The 17,471-nt window shown below is 34.8% G+C and overlaps 1 protein-coding gene and 1 long non-coding RNA gene across 3 annotated transcripts; both read left to right on the forward strand.

Annotated features, from left to right (window-relative positions):
- Positions 1–388: 388 nt before the first annotated feature.
- Positions 389–16,092, forward strand: LOC120326750 (uncharacterized). 2 transcript variants are annotated; one of them, XM_078112093.1, is made up of 12 exons: positions 389–506; positions 10,361–10,535; positions 11,423–11,521; positions 11,618–11,733; positions 12,080–12,239; positions 12,402–12,443; positions 12,836–12,942; positions 13,188–13,481; positions 14,074–14,149; positions 14,682–14,722; positions 14,920–15,010; positions 15,649–16,092. In XM_078112093.1, exons 1-12 carry the CDS (start codon positions 449–451, stop codon positions 15,668–15,670), a joined length of 1,281 nt encoding a protein of 426 aa, XP_077968219.1. In that variant the 5' UTR covers positions 389–448; the 3' UTR covers positions 15,671–16,092. The 2 variants fall into 2 exon arrangements, with proteins under 2 accessions (XP_077968219.1, XP_039249026.2); XM_039393092.2 differs by lacking the exon at positions 389–506 and adding an exon at positions 10,067–10,154.
- LOC144421938 (uncharacterized) lies at positions 5,047–6,187 on the forward strand. Its single transcript, XR_013475060.1, has 3 exons — positions 5,047–5,088; positions 5,287–5,377; positions 5,876–6,187. It is a non-coding gene; the product is annotated as an uncharacterized LOC144421938 (long non-coding RNA).
- Positions 16,093–17,471: the final 1,379 nt, after the last annotated feature.

The raw sequence follows: 17,471 nt of genomic DNA on the forward strand, positions 1-17,471 counted from the left end.
TGTACATTGAAAATGCTTGTTATTCAAGTCAACTGTTACATACGATCCAATTAATAGCTAGACATCTTTGGAGTTGAACGTATGCTTTTATACTCGGGTTCACAAGACTTACAAAAATACAGGTTGAGGACAGCTTGCTGAATGCGACAAACTAGAAATAATTCAGAACTAGCATTAGCGTTTGACGGTTTGAACAACTACATTATTAATAAAATCAGAACGATCAAGGCTTCATATTACACCTGAGTTTTTCATACGCGTTTCTGATAAATGCTGCGACAAGTCGGTAAAACCCGAAACTCGACAGACTAGTCTTAATATAAGATGATTAGCCAAGTTTGTACACGTATTACAGCAAGTTGCGCCATAAGTATTAAAAAATATTCATCTTTTTCTTCTAAGTTTAAACTGAGAACATAGTATACATACGTATAGAAGTAACAGAAAAATGAAGAATTTTGCTTCGCTACTCTTGCTATTATGCGTTGTATCACTTGGACAAGCAGGTATGATATAAATTTCAAAATTATTATAGTAAAACTTTGTGTGATATTTATATCTGTGCCATATTTAAATACCAAAACAGTTTTATATTTCCTAAATGACAATTTCATCATGCCATGAGGTGATGATAGGATGAAGGTCTTAAAAAGTCAGTGACATCCATTTCAATTGCACTAATCCATCAATTTCAATTTTTTTAGTTCAGGTTATACAATCCAGTGATGGACAGTACCTGTATACTTATTACAGTGACGGTGGTGATCTCGTAAAATTTACAGAAGCAGATTTCAAATGTGCTACATACAACAAAGGACACGGGGTTTACATTAAAAGTTCTGCTATGCAGGAAGAATGCTTCGAACTAGTGGATAAATGGTATGATCCAAGTTTTTGATCAGAGGTCACACGATGGATCAATGTGCTTGGCTGCCTCCATGGCAGGGATATATGGATCCATTTGTCGTTTGTCCCAACCTCGAGTTTGGTGATAAATTTTAAACCTAACTGTGGGCGAAAAGTGTCCAATCTGAACATCCGCATTCCGGTTACAAGAATTTCGTTGAACTATATTACCGTGAAATTGAAATTATCATCATTAATGGCTAACTTTAGTTAAAAAATTGAAATATGTGGTGACTTGTGACGAAAATTTTCATACAAGAGTCATCTGAATATGAGTATTAATCATAATTACATTGTTCAGGGGAGGTCGCCAGGTTTGGCTTGGAATGTGGGACTACTACACCGAAAACTATTGGTACTACCTTGATGGAACAAAAGTAGATGACTACTATACGAATTGGTAAGTTCAAATTTAACATAGTGAACAAACCCCTATTAATTAAAAAAATGCTGTTACCATTAGTTGTCGAACAAAAACTTTACTCCCTCTTAACAAGGAATTCTGGCGAACCGAACAATCAGATGCATGAGGATTGTGGGACAATGTATACTAATGATGGAAAATGGAATGACGAAGATTGCGGTAATAAACTCGGATTCATTTGCCAAATGGGTGATCTTGCTTTTTTATACAATATGTTGTATAAAGTTTCGTAGGTTCATATTTTATAGATATGAGTTTATAATCCCGATGCCTAATTCAACAGTTCAAGGTAACTAACGTTTCACAGTTACGACACATTTCTGCAACGAAATGATAGACTTGGCGAATAGAGACTAATGAATATATTTTAATGTAAAATGCGTAAGAAATAGCTTGAAAAAATTTCCCGTTTTAACCCTGCTGAAACGCTTAAACTGAAAAAAAAACTTTTACTTTAGATGCATTGTGAACGATCAGCAACGATAAATGTAGCATGGATGTATCAACTTATGTATTCACTTTATTGTAGATAATTTTGCAATACGTAAATACAATTTTATCGTGTTTAGATGCGAATTTATTCCGAGTTTCGGACAATACTCAGTTGATATTCAGTGATGCACGAGCAACATCTGCGATAGCAGAACAAAACTGTGCTGAACTTGGATATCAACTAGTTCGTCTAACATCAGATGCGTTGTACGAAATGCTAGATGAAAACGAGAAAAGGTATATGAAGTATATGAATTAAGATTTTAATATTTTATCCAATGTTAAAAAATTGAAAAGTTTGGATTTTGAAATGATGCATTTTCCTTACCTGTTTTGTTACTCTTGTGACAAGTATGCCAAATAATTCAATTTTTAACGCGATTATATTTTCCAATACAGAAACAAAGCCATAAAATACTGGATCGGAGGCGCAAAAAAATGGTAACGTTAATCCTTATTTTGAGCACAACTGCGGATAGATTTTTTTGTTTTAACAGTTATTATGCATTTAAGAGACTCGAGTGGAGATTATCACATTGAAATGTTTATTATTTATTTCAAATTCCATGTGTTTTATTATTTGTGTATGTTAGTCCAACATTAAAATGCCATAAACCAGGGTGGTCCAAACTGCGGCACGCAGACATATTCCGTGCGGCACGCAGAACAATTTTAGCGTACACTACTGAAACAATGGCAGATATTGTATTATTGGCAGAACAATTTTGATTTATTTTTAAGCTATACCAACTGGGAATAGTTCGTTTCCTAATCCCAATGTCGGGATTGATATTTGTTGAATTCACGAAATTTCAATCTTGTATCTATAAACGTCAAGATGGTGCCTATATGGGAATGCCGTCCTGTGATCGTTAAAAGGAGAATGAATTGTCTTGTGCAGACAGAACCAAGCCGATGAGATGAGCTCGCGTCAAGTAACTCCTCATTTAAAGAGACGTGCCTTTATTTGTGCCTTTATTATATTCCAAACACACCTCTATTTTCAAGCGTTGGCCATGTGACAGCAGTGACGATGATGAACGGCAGAGCTGACTTAGTGCCGCGCATTCCATTTTTTCAGTAAACTGAGAGAAAACGTATTTCCTTACCCACAACAACGCTAAACCACAGTGTCTAGTGTGTTTTCAAGTAATATCCGTCAAGAAAGAAAATAATTTTAAGCCACATTATCACATCGAACACGGGTAAAGATACCGAAAATACCACGAAAAACTGATTAGAACGATAAACTCTCATACTTAAATATATTTAAAGTGAGTAAACTTGCGATGTTTTGATCAATTTGGGGTTTATCCCGACTGCGGATCGCGAGACCCTCTCAAAAGTTTTTGCGATTCTTCAATCTTGCAACTTTGGACCCCCCTGCTATTAAACTATTGTATTTAAGAAAAATTATTGCGATTTATCGTTATAGAGATTTTATAAATATGTCATTGTTGATAGAGCGGTTCGATTTAGATTTCATTCAAAAAAACGCAACACAGTAATTATGATTAGGGGTCAGAATTGGCTATCTAATTGACTCTCTGAATTATGTCACGAATAACAATTTAGAAATTAGGATTTATTTGTGAATGAAGTAAGATATGATGTTTTGCTTTCAGGACTTCAGGAAGAGTAGGCCCGAACGGTAACACATGTGCCTCTATGGGGTCTCGTGGCTTGGAAGCAGAAGACTGTAATGAGGAATTGTTTTACATTTGCGAAGGAGGTACGAAAAATCATTTAAAAATTTAGGAAGTGAAATTATGCAACGCAATTATATTTTCAAATACAGAAAAAAGCCACAAAATACTGGATCGGAGGCGCAAGAGAATGTCTTCGCAGTCTTATCACTTTTATAATATTCATGAAATTTAAAGCCATTATTTTACCGAACACAAAACACTTCAAACAAATTGCTATATGAAAAGAAACTTTAGTGACACCTATATTACTCCATTTGAGATTGGGATATATATATATTGTAATTTGTTTCAGTCCATTCCTACGGCGTAAAAATGAGTACGGATCAAAACGATTACATGGAATCAGACGAAATCATTATCGACTGCACAGCATCGGGAATTCCCCTCCCCAATGTCACGTGGCACAAAGGTCACCAACCTGTTGATGAAACCTCCGATCGGGAAGTATATCAGACTTCTGTCAAAGGCAAATCTACTTTGATCATCAAAAGTGCAAAATTGAGTGATACTGATCGATATAGATGTTTTGCTGAGAATGACGTTGACGGTTCCGTATTAAAGACAAAGAGAAAAATCGATATCCGAGGTAACGACCACACACTTAAATTATATACGATGACAGACAGATTTTAGGCTATGGTGTAATATTCTGTGTAGTCATTTCGTATTGTCATCACTAGAATTATTTATAAACTTGTCATAAAAGTAGAATGAACTTTTATTTGGATTCACTACTGAAACTTTTCATTGTGTTTCTCATTCAAAAAAGCTCAGTTCGTGTAGCCATTAAATTTCGTTACCAAGAATATAGAACATCGATATACGAATAAAAAATATTCCCTGTCGTAACTAAGCTAGGAATGTGTTACAATGTAATAACTTTATCTGTTATTTTTAGTTCATCCAGCGATCTTGACTAAAAGAATTGACAGCTTGCCAAGTAAAGAACGATCCAGCTTACATGCCCAAACACGGTAATGATTCTATTTGAGTATCTCAATACAAAACTGCAACAAATATCCTCGAATGTTGATAGACTAGCTAAACACACATGGTTACACTAACTGAATAGAGATAGAAGATCTTAGTGATCACATTCATTGGTGCTGCATGCCCAATTAGGTACTGCAGTAGTGTGTGTACTACGTTATAGAGATAGGCCATAATTTCATTCCAATTTTCCTTATTTTAGTTATATTACGAGTTCGGGGACTGTCTGTGTTAAACAAGTGAGTATACCCCTGCCCATATGTTACAGTCCCTTTACACAACTTGATGTAAGTAGGCGAACGAAATTAAATTAGTTGTCTCCATACACACACTTCTCGAGCGCCCCCAATTAAATACCGTTCGTGCAATATTACATATATTTGAAAACACAGGCTAGAACCGATGTCAGATACCACAATAAGTCAGTAAATTAGAAGAGCGTCTTCGAATAATTACGGGGATATAATGTTAAATTTCATGACAACAAAATCAATTAAATTTCAAAATAATTATTCTTTGTTCGCAGGAGCGAAGAAAACATCGGAGGTTTTCCTGCCAATTGTCCAGGTAAAAGCCGTTAATGATTAACTCATTCTTTGAATGACTCATTCTTTACTTTAAGGTATTATTGACACAGTGCAATCAATTTTTTGTTAGGCAAAATAACATTGCAAGATCCGGCTAATGCCGATTTTTAGCATTGTATACTTTAAGAACTGATTAGGCAGATAATCTCAAATGCATCATCATATTATTTTTTTACAGAATCTCAAAGCAATCCTCACTGGATGCTTCCAGCAATATTCGGCCTCAGCATCACTATAGTGCTTTTCATTTTTGTCCTAATCTTTCTGAGGTCTGTATATGAATAATCTCTTACGTAAATGTTGGTTCTTAGTTGGAATATTGGATTCTGCTACAGAAATTGGTTGGCTTCAGTCTTTTTACACAACATGATGTAAAGTAGACGAACAAAATTAGTTACCTCCATATTGGGACACATGCTTCTGCAGCGCCCAGAAATTTTCTGCAACAGGAATAGAAATTTTGATTATTTGAGAAATGTGTTTTGATATGCTATGAATAATATGGTATCTCAAATCGACATTATCCAACACGATAAGTTTAGTTAAGCAACTCCAACCTAAAATAAGCCATCTCAGCAATCGCTATTTACGAGCCTCATACACGTAATAAAGAGAGCGCTAATTCTTTGCATCAAAACGATTCTTAAATTTTTTTTTGGCTCGAGTCTTCATCAAATTGGATCAGTTTAACAAATAACGTGGTGGACTACAAGTGCAAGCAATACTATTATAGTCACTCTCCTAATTCTATTTGCACTTTTTTACAGCGGACAACGTCGTCAGAAATAGGAAGGACGATAATATGAGCATATTTAATAAATACCAAAATGCTTTATGTTAATTTCTTTGACTGATTTTAAATGCAGCAATGCTTGGTTTTTGTTCTGAGATTATAGTTCCATTATTTTAAATAGAAAATGAGTAATCGATAAAGAGGTGTGAAACAATGTCTAATATTTTATTTTTATCAAATTTATTTCTATATACATTTGAACTCGACCGTGCATGATATAATGGTAAGATGTGTGAAATTTCCCCAATACTAAGAATATATATTCGAAGTGAAAATATTATCGAAGTCTAAAATGAGTAGTAACATGTGATTATATTAGGAATTGTGTATTCAAAATCATATCTTGTAACTTGTGTTATTCAAATCATATGAACGTGCATCGACTGAATCAAATTAATTTTTGGTTACAAAGAAATAAAGATTCCAATCGAGGTTTTTTTTCATGCAGATATGCCTATAATAGGGATTAGTATTGAATTATCATTTATAAACATGATATGCGTCTACATGCTTGGTTTGTAAAATTACGTTGGACATGCGACATATATATATATATCACACATTATTCTAATCCGGATGTGGATATACTGTATTAATGGGTATCAGTCTACAGTGACTCTACACAATATAAGTTGATTTGTTACTGTGGATTGCGTAAGATGCTCAGCCCAAACTGACCAAGGTTTTACCCCAAAGTCTTGAATCTATTCTGTACTCAGATTCGCTTCCCGTGGACTTTCTGTCATGAAATTGACTTTGAAGACACCTTTATTGATTTTATAGTAGATTTCGAATGATATCTACAGTCTCGAAACAGCGTTTTACTAACTTGATAAAATGTAACAAAAAAAAACTATTCAATTTAGAAGCAACGATAGGAGCGTACATTAATTATATTTCTATCTGTTGGATTTGAGAAAGAAATTTATATTTGATAAAGTCTGGAAAAAAATATATTTCTAACAATGGGGTATGAAATAACTCTACCTCTGCGATATACTTAAGGTATAGTGCGAGGGTTGATCTGCTAGTTTGCATGTATCTGTTTCCCCTATCGGTTTGATAAACTGGCATATCTATCATACGCGTACATCTTTCGTGACAGCCCTTTGTCTTTTGACGTATGTATGGTACGCAAATACTTAGTTGGATCTTACTGTCATAATCACCGCGCGTGGTGCGCACATTGCCCTTACTCAAATTACCCTACGTGGATCACAGAAAGTATTTGCACATAATAACACTGGCAGTAGGTGAATAACACAATGATCAGTATTGCGGAAACTTTCCTGCTCATATGCCCTAAGAAATTAACACATGTACATGTAAGAAATCGTATAATCAGCTGGGCCAAGTTTTCGACTAAATCTCACACATGCGCCTGACAGCGGAAGGAGTCGGTAACGCGAACAAACTTTCGAGGTCTCAACAGTCTTTAGCGCATAATCATCTTTCGTTCGGGCCAACAAGTACGGAGATGACAACGTTGTCACTAAAATATATCGTGGCAACACGCACACCTTGTTGAACTTCAGCGACACCCAGACAAAAGTAAGAGTATACCAACCGCATATATCAGGGGTGGCCAACCGGTTAGAGGCCAAGGGCCTCATTTCGTACTTCATTACTTTATATCATAAGATAGGATTTACATATTTATCCCGGGGGAGAGGAAAACTGATAAGACGGCTTAACCATTTGTCGAACCACGGCCTCTCACCAGGTTACCATTCCATGTCGGGCATGGAATTAGTTAGTGATTAGTTTTCGGAAGCATGGACTTGATGGTGGAGGAAGCCGTAATCGACCAGCAGTTACTTGAACCACCCTACGGCGTCGAGAAGTCCAGCAATCCTCTTGCACATGACCATCCCCGCGTGAGATTCGAACCTGCGAACCCACGTATTCCAAAAAGGCTATGCCGATTTTGAAATAATTACGCCAGTTCATAAATGACTATGCATCGTATAAAAATTAAGGCTACGTCTCTTATAAATTTATAATTTATTGGCAGTGCCAACGAAAACAATAAATGCCATCATTACCTGGGTCAAGTTTTAGCATTCAATTTTTTGCTGATTTGAACCTTCCAAATTGAAACTAATGTTGCAATCGCAATAAAAAATGTCAGAAAAAGCTCTATTTAGTTCAACATTATTTTTGAATCGACTCACCATTTTAAATAAATATACCATGAAAAGTTATATCGCGCTCATTCATAAGAGAGCTTCATAAACATAAAGTTATTTTATTGTGATATTCGGCTAGAATGTCTGCCATATGTGAATCAAATGTACAAATTAATGATGCAACCTTGCATTTGAGACGGATGCCTACTTCAAATGTGCGAACAAAACGTCGCTATTCGTTCGAGTCGTACAACGTTCATTGTAAAAATAACCCCGAAGGGATGGCACGGTCACCTGTAACCTTGGAAACATTATAAATCAATTGAAATGTGAAAATTTTAAGTTGTTTTTGCAATACAATGAGATCGGTTATTGGTGAATGTTTGTTTCTTATGAAACACTTTCTAACACATTCAAAAGTAACCTTGAACAATCACAACTCGAAACTTTTTATTCTTTTCATGTGTGGTCGTTTTTATTCTTAGTTAATCAAATTTGCTCAAATAACAGTACCTGTTCGCACTTTTATATTTTTGCCAACATTTCTGTGGTCTTTTGTGAAAATGCATTCCTACGTTAACGCATTATTGCGTGGATTTAATTTATGCCAATTTTTTCTGTAGTTTACAAAGAATAGGATTTTGCAAAAATGTAATTTTGTGGAGAAAGACTTTTGTCATACTAAACTTTGAAGAATTCGTTTTTAAGAGGAATGTATTACCTACGGCTACGCAATACCAATTTAAACTTTCTAACATTAATAATGCTTTCGCTTATCAGTACTTAATCCATTTATTGAATTCAATACAACGCCTTATTGTGCAAAAAAAAATTGACTATATAGAATATAAGTATTTCTAAAATATGCGGACATTTATAAAATGTTGCACGATCATTTGCAACTTATTTCTATTAAAAATTAATTTGAACGGAATTTATCTCTCTTACTGACCGTTGGACTAAGGACGACCCCGGGCTGTCTGTTTGACTTATGTGTACTAATATTTGATGTATTCTTATCTCTTATTTATGTAATATTTTAGGTATGACATAAATATTATCGAAGCGTCAGCAAAATATAGCGGCAATAATGTCCTGCCTTGCAGAAATGCATTTAAATAAATAAATCGCCAAGGGAAGAACATAAAAAGAAAAAAGAGCAAGGGTTATTCCGGAATAGAAGTTATGCGAACAGCAGCTTTTTCTTGAGAGGAAAGTTTTTTTCAGCGAAGATAACTATAAACCTTGGTTTATCGAGTTACAATGATTCCAAATATTTATTAAACGTCTTTTGCTGTTCCGGCTAGTGAGGAGAGGATGAATATTGCGCTGCCGTATGAACAGCGGGTGTCATTCTGCGACATCTGCAAAAGATGTAAACACTAAGCAAGTACAATGTTTCTTGTAGCCCAAATGAAAAATGGTGATGATAAGTGTGTCAAGAAATGTGGCAATTTTGAATGGAATAAAGAGCAATTTTGACAGTCTCAAACAAATAATAAAACGGATAAAGGTGAGATAAGGTAAATATAAAGGAGCGAGGCAGATGAAGTAGAATAACAGAGTCTTTCTATATAAAAGGGCGATTGAGCCGCTGTTGAAGTCAGAAGCAGTAACTCGCCGTAACAAGATATCCCTGCGCTATTATAAATGATCAAATGAACGAGTGTTGTGTGTACATTGGAAATTCTTGTTGCTCAAGTTAACTGTTACATACGTTACAATTAATAAATAGTAATCTTTGGAGTTAAACATATGCTTTTATAATCGGGTTCACAAGACTCACAAAAATAGAAGTTTGCTGAATGCGACAAACTAGAAACAATCCAGAACTAGCATTAGAGTTTGTTCCAGACAAATGCCAGATGTATCCTCGCCATATATTAATATACTAGCGTTTGACGGTTTGAACAACTTCACCATTAATAAAATCAGGACGATCAGGACGCCAAGTTTGTCAATGTATGACAGTAAGATGCGCTATAAGTATATAAAAATATTCATCTTTTTCTGCCTCTAAGTTAACTGAGAACATAGAAATACATACGTATAGAAGTAACAAAAAAATGAAGAATTTTACTTCTCTACTCTTTCTCTTATGCGTTGTATCACTCGGACAAGCAGGTATGATATAAATTTTAAAATTATTAGTAAAACTTTGTGTAATATTCATATCTGTGCCGTATTTAAATAGCAAAATTGTTAACACTTTTTTTTTCCCCAGTAGTTCAATTTCGTCATGCGACGAGATGATGATAAGCCTGAAAGTTCTTAAGAGTCAGTGACATTCATTTTCAATTGCACTAAACCATCAATTTCAATTTTTTTAGTTCAGGTAATACAATCCAGTGATGGACAGTACCTGTATACTTACTACAGTGACGGTGGTGATCTTGTAAAGTTTACAGAAGCAGATTTCAAATGTGCTACATACAACAAAGGACACGGGGTTTACATTAAAAGTTCTGCTATGCAAGAAGAATGCTTCGAACTAGTGGATCAATGGTATGATCCAAGTTTTTGATCAAACGCCACACGATGGATCAATGAGCTTGGCTGTCTCTATGGCGGGGAGTATGGGCCCATTGGTCGTTTGTACCAACCTCGAGATAGGAGTTAGGTGATAAATTTGAAACCTAACTGTGAGCGAAAAGTTTCTTGAAATCTGACATTTGTATTTCCAGTCCATATCGTAAAATTGAAAGTAGAATATGCATAGCCAATTCAACTTTATTGACACTTAATAAAGCCATTCCCAACCTAACTGGGAGAGCGATCTTTGATAGAATGTAGAAATCTTCTATTGATTTACTCCTACGATTATTGCAATCTTGCATGCGAAAGGCCAGTGATACTGAACTGTGTTCTGAACTTTCTATTAAAAATACGCAAAGAGAAATATATATATAAATATAACAGATTTTTAAGCAAATGTAATTTAGCACTGTTCCAAAAATATTATTTTACAGTTCGCGTTAGTGTTATATTGTAAAAACTTATATTCTAGTCACGTTTTTTGTACAATAAGGCGTCGTATTATAATCAGTGAATTGATTGAGTAATGATAAGCAAAAGCATTATTAAGGTTCTAATATTTAAAATGGTATTGCGATGGTATACATTCCTCTTGGCAGTGGTTTTGACTTTCCCACACAATTATATTGTTGCAAAAACTTATTCCTCGAAAACTACAGAAAACAAATCGTCAAGGCAAAATCAAATATATACAATAATGCGTTTACGTTGAAATGCATTTTCGCAAAAGTTCATTTCTAGAATACTTCATGTTCGCAAAGCTACTATGGCACAGAACTGCACTTTTGCGAGCGAACGCAGAATTTTTACACAAAAGTCATCAGAACATGAATAATAAATATAATTAAATTTTTCAGGGGAGGTCGCCAGATTTGGCTTGGAATGTGGGACTACTACACCGAAAACTATTGGTACTACCTTGATGGAACAAAAGTAGATGACTACTATACGAATTGGTAAGTTCAAATTTAACATAGTGAACAAACCTTATTAATTAAAAGAATGATGTAACCATTAGTTATCGAACAAAAACTTTACTCTATTTTAACAAGGAATTCTGGCGAACCAAACGATAAATTGCAGGAGGATTGTGGGACAATGTATTCTTCTAGTGGAAAATGGAATGACGAAGATTGCGGTAACAAATATGGATTCATTTGCCAAAAAGGTAATCTTGCTTTTTTATACAATATGTTGTATAAAGTCTCGTAGGTTCATATTTTATAGATTATACTCCCGATGCTCAATTCCACAGTTCACGTTAACTAACTTTTCACAGTTACGACACATTTTTGCAACAAAATGATAGACTTGGCGAATAGAGACTTATGAATATATTTTAATGTAAAATGCGTAAGAAATAGCTTGAAAAATCTTCCCGTTTCGAACCGAAAAAAAACCTTTACTTCAGGTGCATTGTGAACGATCAGCAAAGATGAAGAATATAAACTAATAAATATGCTCGATATTATTGATAATTTTGCAACACGTAAATACAATTTTATCATGTTTAGATGCGAATTTATTCCGAGTTTCCGACAATACTCAGTTGATATTCAGTGATGCACGAGCAACATATGCGAAAGCAGAACAAAACTGTGCTGAACTTGGGTATCAGCTAGTTCGTCTAACATCAGATGCGTTGTACGAAATGCTAGATGAAAACGAGAAAAGGTATATGAAGTATATGAATTAAGATTCTAATATTTCATCCAATGCCAAAAAATTGAAAAGTTTGGATTTTGAAATGATGCATTTCCCTTACCTGTTTTGTTACTCTTGTGACAAGGATGCCAAATAATTCAATTTTTAACGCGATTATTTTTTCCAATACAGAAACAAAGCCACAAAATACTGGATCGGAGGCGCAAGAGAATGGTAACGTTAATCCTTATTTTGAGCACAACTGCGGATAGATTTTTTTTTAGGGGCTCGACAGGAGATTATCACATTGAAATGTTTCTTGAATATTTCAAATTCCATGTGTTATTAATTGTGTATATTAGTCCAACTTTGAAATGCTATAAACTATTGTATTTGAAGAAAATTATTGTGATTTATTGTCATAGAGATTTTATAAATATGTCATTGTTGACACCGGGGTTCGATTTAGATTCGAAATTGATTTCATTCAAAAAAACGCAACACAGTAATTATGATTAGGGGTCAGAATTGGCTATCTAATTGACTCTCTGAATTATGTCACGAATAACAATTTAGAAATTAGGATTTATTTGTGAATGAAGTAAAGTATGATGTTTTGCTTCTAGGACTTCAGGAAGAGTAGGCCCGAACGGTAACACATGTGCCTCTATGGGATCTCGTGGCTTGGAAGCAGAAGACTGTAATCAGGAATTGTTTTACATTTGCGAAGGAGGTACGAAAAATCATATACAAATTTAGGAAGTGAAATTATGCAACGCAATTATATTTTCAAATACGGAAAAAAAGCCACAAAATACTGGATCGGAGGCGCAAGAGAATGAAATGAAATTTAAACCCATTATTTTACCTAACTCAAAACACTTCAAACAAATTGCTATATAAAAAGGAACTTTAATGACACCTATATTACTTACTCCACTTGGGATTGGGATATATATATTTTGTTATTTGTTTCAGTCCATTCCTACGGCGTGAAAATCAGTACTGATCAAAACGATTACATGGAATCAGACGAAATCATTATCGACTGCACAGCATCGGGAATTCCCCTCCCCAATGTCACGTGGCACAAAGGTCACCAACCTGTTGATGAAACCTCCGATCGGGAAGTATATCAGACTTCAGTCAAAGGCAAATCTACTTTGATAATCAAAAGTGCAAAATTGAGTGATACTGATCGCTATAGATGTTTTGCTGAGAATGACGTTGACGGTTCCGTATTGAAGACAAAAAGAAAAGTCGATATCCGAGGTAACGACCACACACCTAAATTATATACGATGCCCCTATTGACAGACAGATTTTAGGCTACGGTGTATAATTCTGTGTAGTCATTTTGTATTGTCATCACTAGAGTTATTTATAAACTTGTCATAAAAGTAGAATGAAATTTTATTTGGCTTCATTACTGATACTTTTTATTGTGTTTCTCATTCAAAAAAGCTCAAATAATGAGCGCTTCGATATAATATGAGTTATCTTTTATAGGATTATGTATTTGTTATCATAAAATATAATATTGTCTCGTTGGTCTGTACCAAAGCTAAAATGCCAATATCGAATGATGTAGTCAACGACACACATGGCATCTTATTAAGGCTACCGTCCCTGAAGTTATATGTACAGTATCTTCGTGGACAGAGAGATGTTATAGGGTTCGATAAACTCCTGACGAACCTGCAAAGAATTTCACAAAGCAAAAGCTCTTGAACCGCTAGTTCTGAATACCGTGTAGCCATCGTTAACAAGCAAATAGAACATCGATATACGAATAAAAAAAATTCCCCGCCGGAACTAAGCTAGGAATGTGTTACCATGTAATAACTTTATCTGTTATTTTTAGTTCATCCAGCGATCTTGACTAAAAGAATTGACAGCTTGCCAAGTAAAGAACGATCCAGCTTACATGCCCAAACACGGTAATGATTCTATTTGAGTATCTCATTACAAAACTGCAACAAATATCCTCGAGTGTTGATAGATTAGCTAAACACACATGGTAACACTAACTACATAGAGATAAAAGATCTTAATGATCACATTCATTGGTGCTGCATTCCCAATAAGGTACTGCAGTAGTGTGTGTACTACGTTAGATAGGCCATAATTTCATTCCAATTTCCCCTATTTTATTTCCATTACGAGTTCGGGGACTGTCTGCGTTAAACAAGTGAGTGTACCCCTGCCCATATGTTACAGTCCCTTTACGCAACTTGATGTAAAGTAGGCGAACGAAATTAAATTAGTTATCTCCATACACACACTTCTCGAGCGCCCCCAATTATATACCGTTTGTGCAATATTACATACATTTGAAAACGCAGGCTAGAACCGAAGTCAGATACCACAATAAGTCAGTAAATTAGAAGAGCGTCTTCGAATAATTATGGGGATACAATTTCATAACAACAATATCAATTAAATTTCAAAATAATTATTCTTTGTTCGCAGGAGCGAAGATAACATCGGAGGTTTTCCTGTCAATTGTCCAGGTAAAAGCCGTTAAGGTTAACTCATTCTTTGAATGACTCATTCTTTACTTTAAGGTATTATTGACACGGTACAATCATTTTTTTATTAGGCAAAATAACATTGCAAGATTCGGCTAATGCCGATTTTTAGCATTGTATACTTTAAGAACTGATTAGGCAGGTAATCTCAAATGCATCATCATATTATTTTTTTACAGAATCTCAAAGCAATCCTCACTGGATGCTTCCAGCAATATTCGGCCTCAGCATCACTATAGTGCTTTTCATTTTTGTCCTAATCTTTCTGAGGTCTGTATATGAATAATCTCTTACGTAAATGTTGGTTCTTAGTTAGAATATTGGAGTCTGCTCAGAAATTGGTACTCCCCTAGTATGTGTATCAGGTTAGGGTTAGGCCATAACTTTATCCCAATTTTCTATATTTCAGTTATATTACGAGTTCGGAGACTGTCTGTGTTAGCCAAGTGTATATACCCCCTGTCCGTAGGTTTTAGCCCCTTTACACAACTTGATGTAAAGTAGACGAACAAAATTAGTTACCTCCATATTGGTACACATACTTCTGGAGCGCCCAGAAATTATCTTCGACAGGAATGAAAATTTTGATTATTTAAGAAATGTGTTTTAAGATGATATGATTAATATGGTATCTCAAATTTACATTAGCGAACGCGATAAGTTTAGTTACCTAACTCTAACTTAAAATAAGCCATCTCAGCAATCGCTATTTACAAGCCTTATTTACGTAATAAAAAGAGGGCTAATCCAGATTGTTCGCATCAAAACGATTCTTAAATTCTATTTTGGATTGAGTCTTCATCAAATTGGATCATTTTAATGACGTGGTGGACTACAAGTGCAAGCAATATCTATAAAACAACTACTGTCATAATGACTTCCCAAATCCTATATAATTTTTTTTACAGCGGACAACGTCGTCAGAAATAAGAAGGACGACAATATGAGCATTTTTAATAAATAGCAAAATGCTTTATGTTAATTTTTTCTACTGATTTTAAATGCAGCAATGTTTGGTTTTTGTTCTGAGATTATAGTTCCATTATTTTAATAAATGGAAAATAAGTGATCTATAATCTGGTGTGAAACAATGCCCAATATTGTATTTCTTCAAATTTATTTCCATACACATTTGGACTCGACCGTGCATGATATAATGGTAAGATGTGTAAAATTTCCTCAATATATACTGTAATATATTCGAAGTGAAAATATTATCGAAGTCTGAAATGAGTAATAACATGTGATGATTTTAGGAATTGTGTACTCAAAATCATATCTTGTAATTTGTGTTATTTAAAACATATGAAAATGCATCAACTGAATCAAATGAATTTTTGATTACAAAGAAATAAATATTCCAATCGAAGTTTCTTTTCCATGCAGAAATGCCTATGATAGGGATTAGTATTGAATTATCATTTATAAACATGGTATGCGGTAAGTCTGCATGCTTGGTTTGTAAAACTACGTTGGACATCCGACATAGATATATATATCACACATTATTCTAATCCGGATGTGAATATACTGTAGTAATGAGTATCAGTCTACACAATATTAGTTGATTTGTTGCTGTGGATTGCATAAGATGCCCAGCCTTAAGTGACAAAGGTTTTATCCCAAATTTTTTTTATTCCAAACCGGCTGAATCCCACCACTATGCCTTCACCTACTGTCAGATATGTCCGACGGTAGTAACACGCTTGCCATCGCCAGCGCAGGATTGACCATTAAACAATATAAGCACGTGCTTAGGGCACCAAGCAAAGAGGGGGCACCACAGAAATTTTAGAGCGGAATTTTATATAGTTTATCGGTGTTTATTAAAATATTACAAGTTCACCAGACAACTCAAACTTCAAAATGTTCGCTTATTTTTTGTCTTCAAGTATCATATTAAGCTTCTTTATTAAAAATGAAAACTAAAACTTTTTTTGAACACAAAATGGGCCTATGAGTCGTTTTCTTGAATTGTTTTATTTTCTTTCTAGTATTCTCCTTGTTGTTGCATTTTTTTTTTTCCACAATTAGACCAATGAACTATTTACACTATGTGGTAGTTCCACGATCGCATTTCGACGATCTAGTGGTCAGCGAAGACGGGAGTTTTTTGATAAGGTAGACCAGGGTGGTTCAAACCTTGTCATGCTGATACATTCTGTGTGGCTCACAGAACAATTTTAGCGTATATTTGTATCTTGAGTTTGAGTTTTTTTTAGCTATTCCAACTAGGGTTGCGATCCCGATATTCGAACCCTTTTTCTAACGCTTTGTGCCTTCATTTTAGTAAAAACAGTACTCGGTTTTTAAGCGTCGGCCATGTGACAGTAGTGACGAAACGCAGAGCCGACTCAACGTAACGCCGCGCAATCCAGTTTTTTAGCTGGGTCCCGAAATACCAACTTAGACGGACTTGGTTGGTATTTAACGATGTAACTAAGCTTGCTCACGCTGCAAGTTTTTAAATTACTCAATATAACAATACGTAATAAAATGAATTTCGCAATAAAAGTGACATAAGGAAAAACACGACGGAAACGTATTTCCTTGCTCATCACACATCACACAGTGTCTGGTTTGATTTCAAATAATATCTGTCACGAAGGAATATAATTTGAATCGACATTAAACGCAAGATGCGCAAAATACAACGCTAATTCTCGGGAATTAACTTTAAAATAACTGAAGGCTTTATATATCTTCTTTAAAAGAACGGCACCCATGCAAC

The sequence above is a fragment of the Styela clava genome, chromosome 4 (assembly GCF_964204865.1).
Source record: "Styela clava chromosome 4, kaStyClav1.hap1.2, whole genome shotgun sequence".
Classification (NCBI taxonomy): Eukaryota; Metazoa; Chordata; class Ascidiacea; order Stolidobranchia; family Styelidae; genus Styela; species Styela clava.

What these genes read in the sequence shown, in the direction of transcription:
- LOC120326750 (XM_078112093.1), top strand. Translation starts at nt 449, where the DNA reads ATGAAGAATTTTGCTTCGCTACTCTTGCTATTATGCGTTGTATCACTT. An exon ending in TGTATCACTTGGACAAGCAG is followed by an intron (nt 507 to 10,360) that starts GTATGATATAAA and finishes CAATTTTTTTAG; the next exon opens with TTCAGGTAATACAATCCAGT. An exon ending in CTAGATGAAAACGAGAAAAG is followed by an intron (nt 12,240 to 12,401) that starts GTATATGAAGTA and finishes TTTCCAATACAG; the next exon opens with AAACAAAGCCACAAAATACT.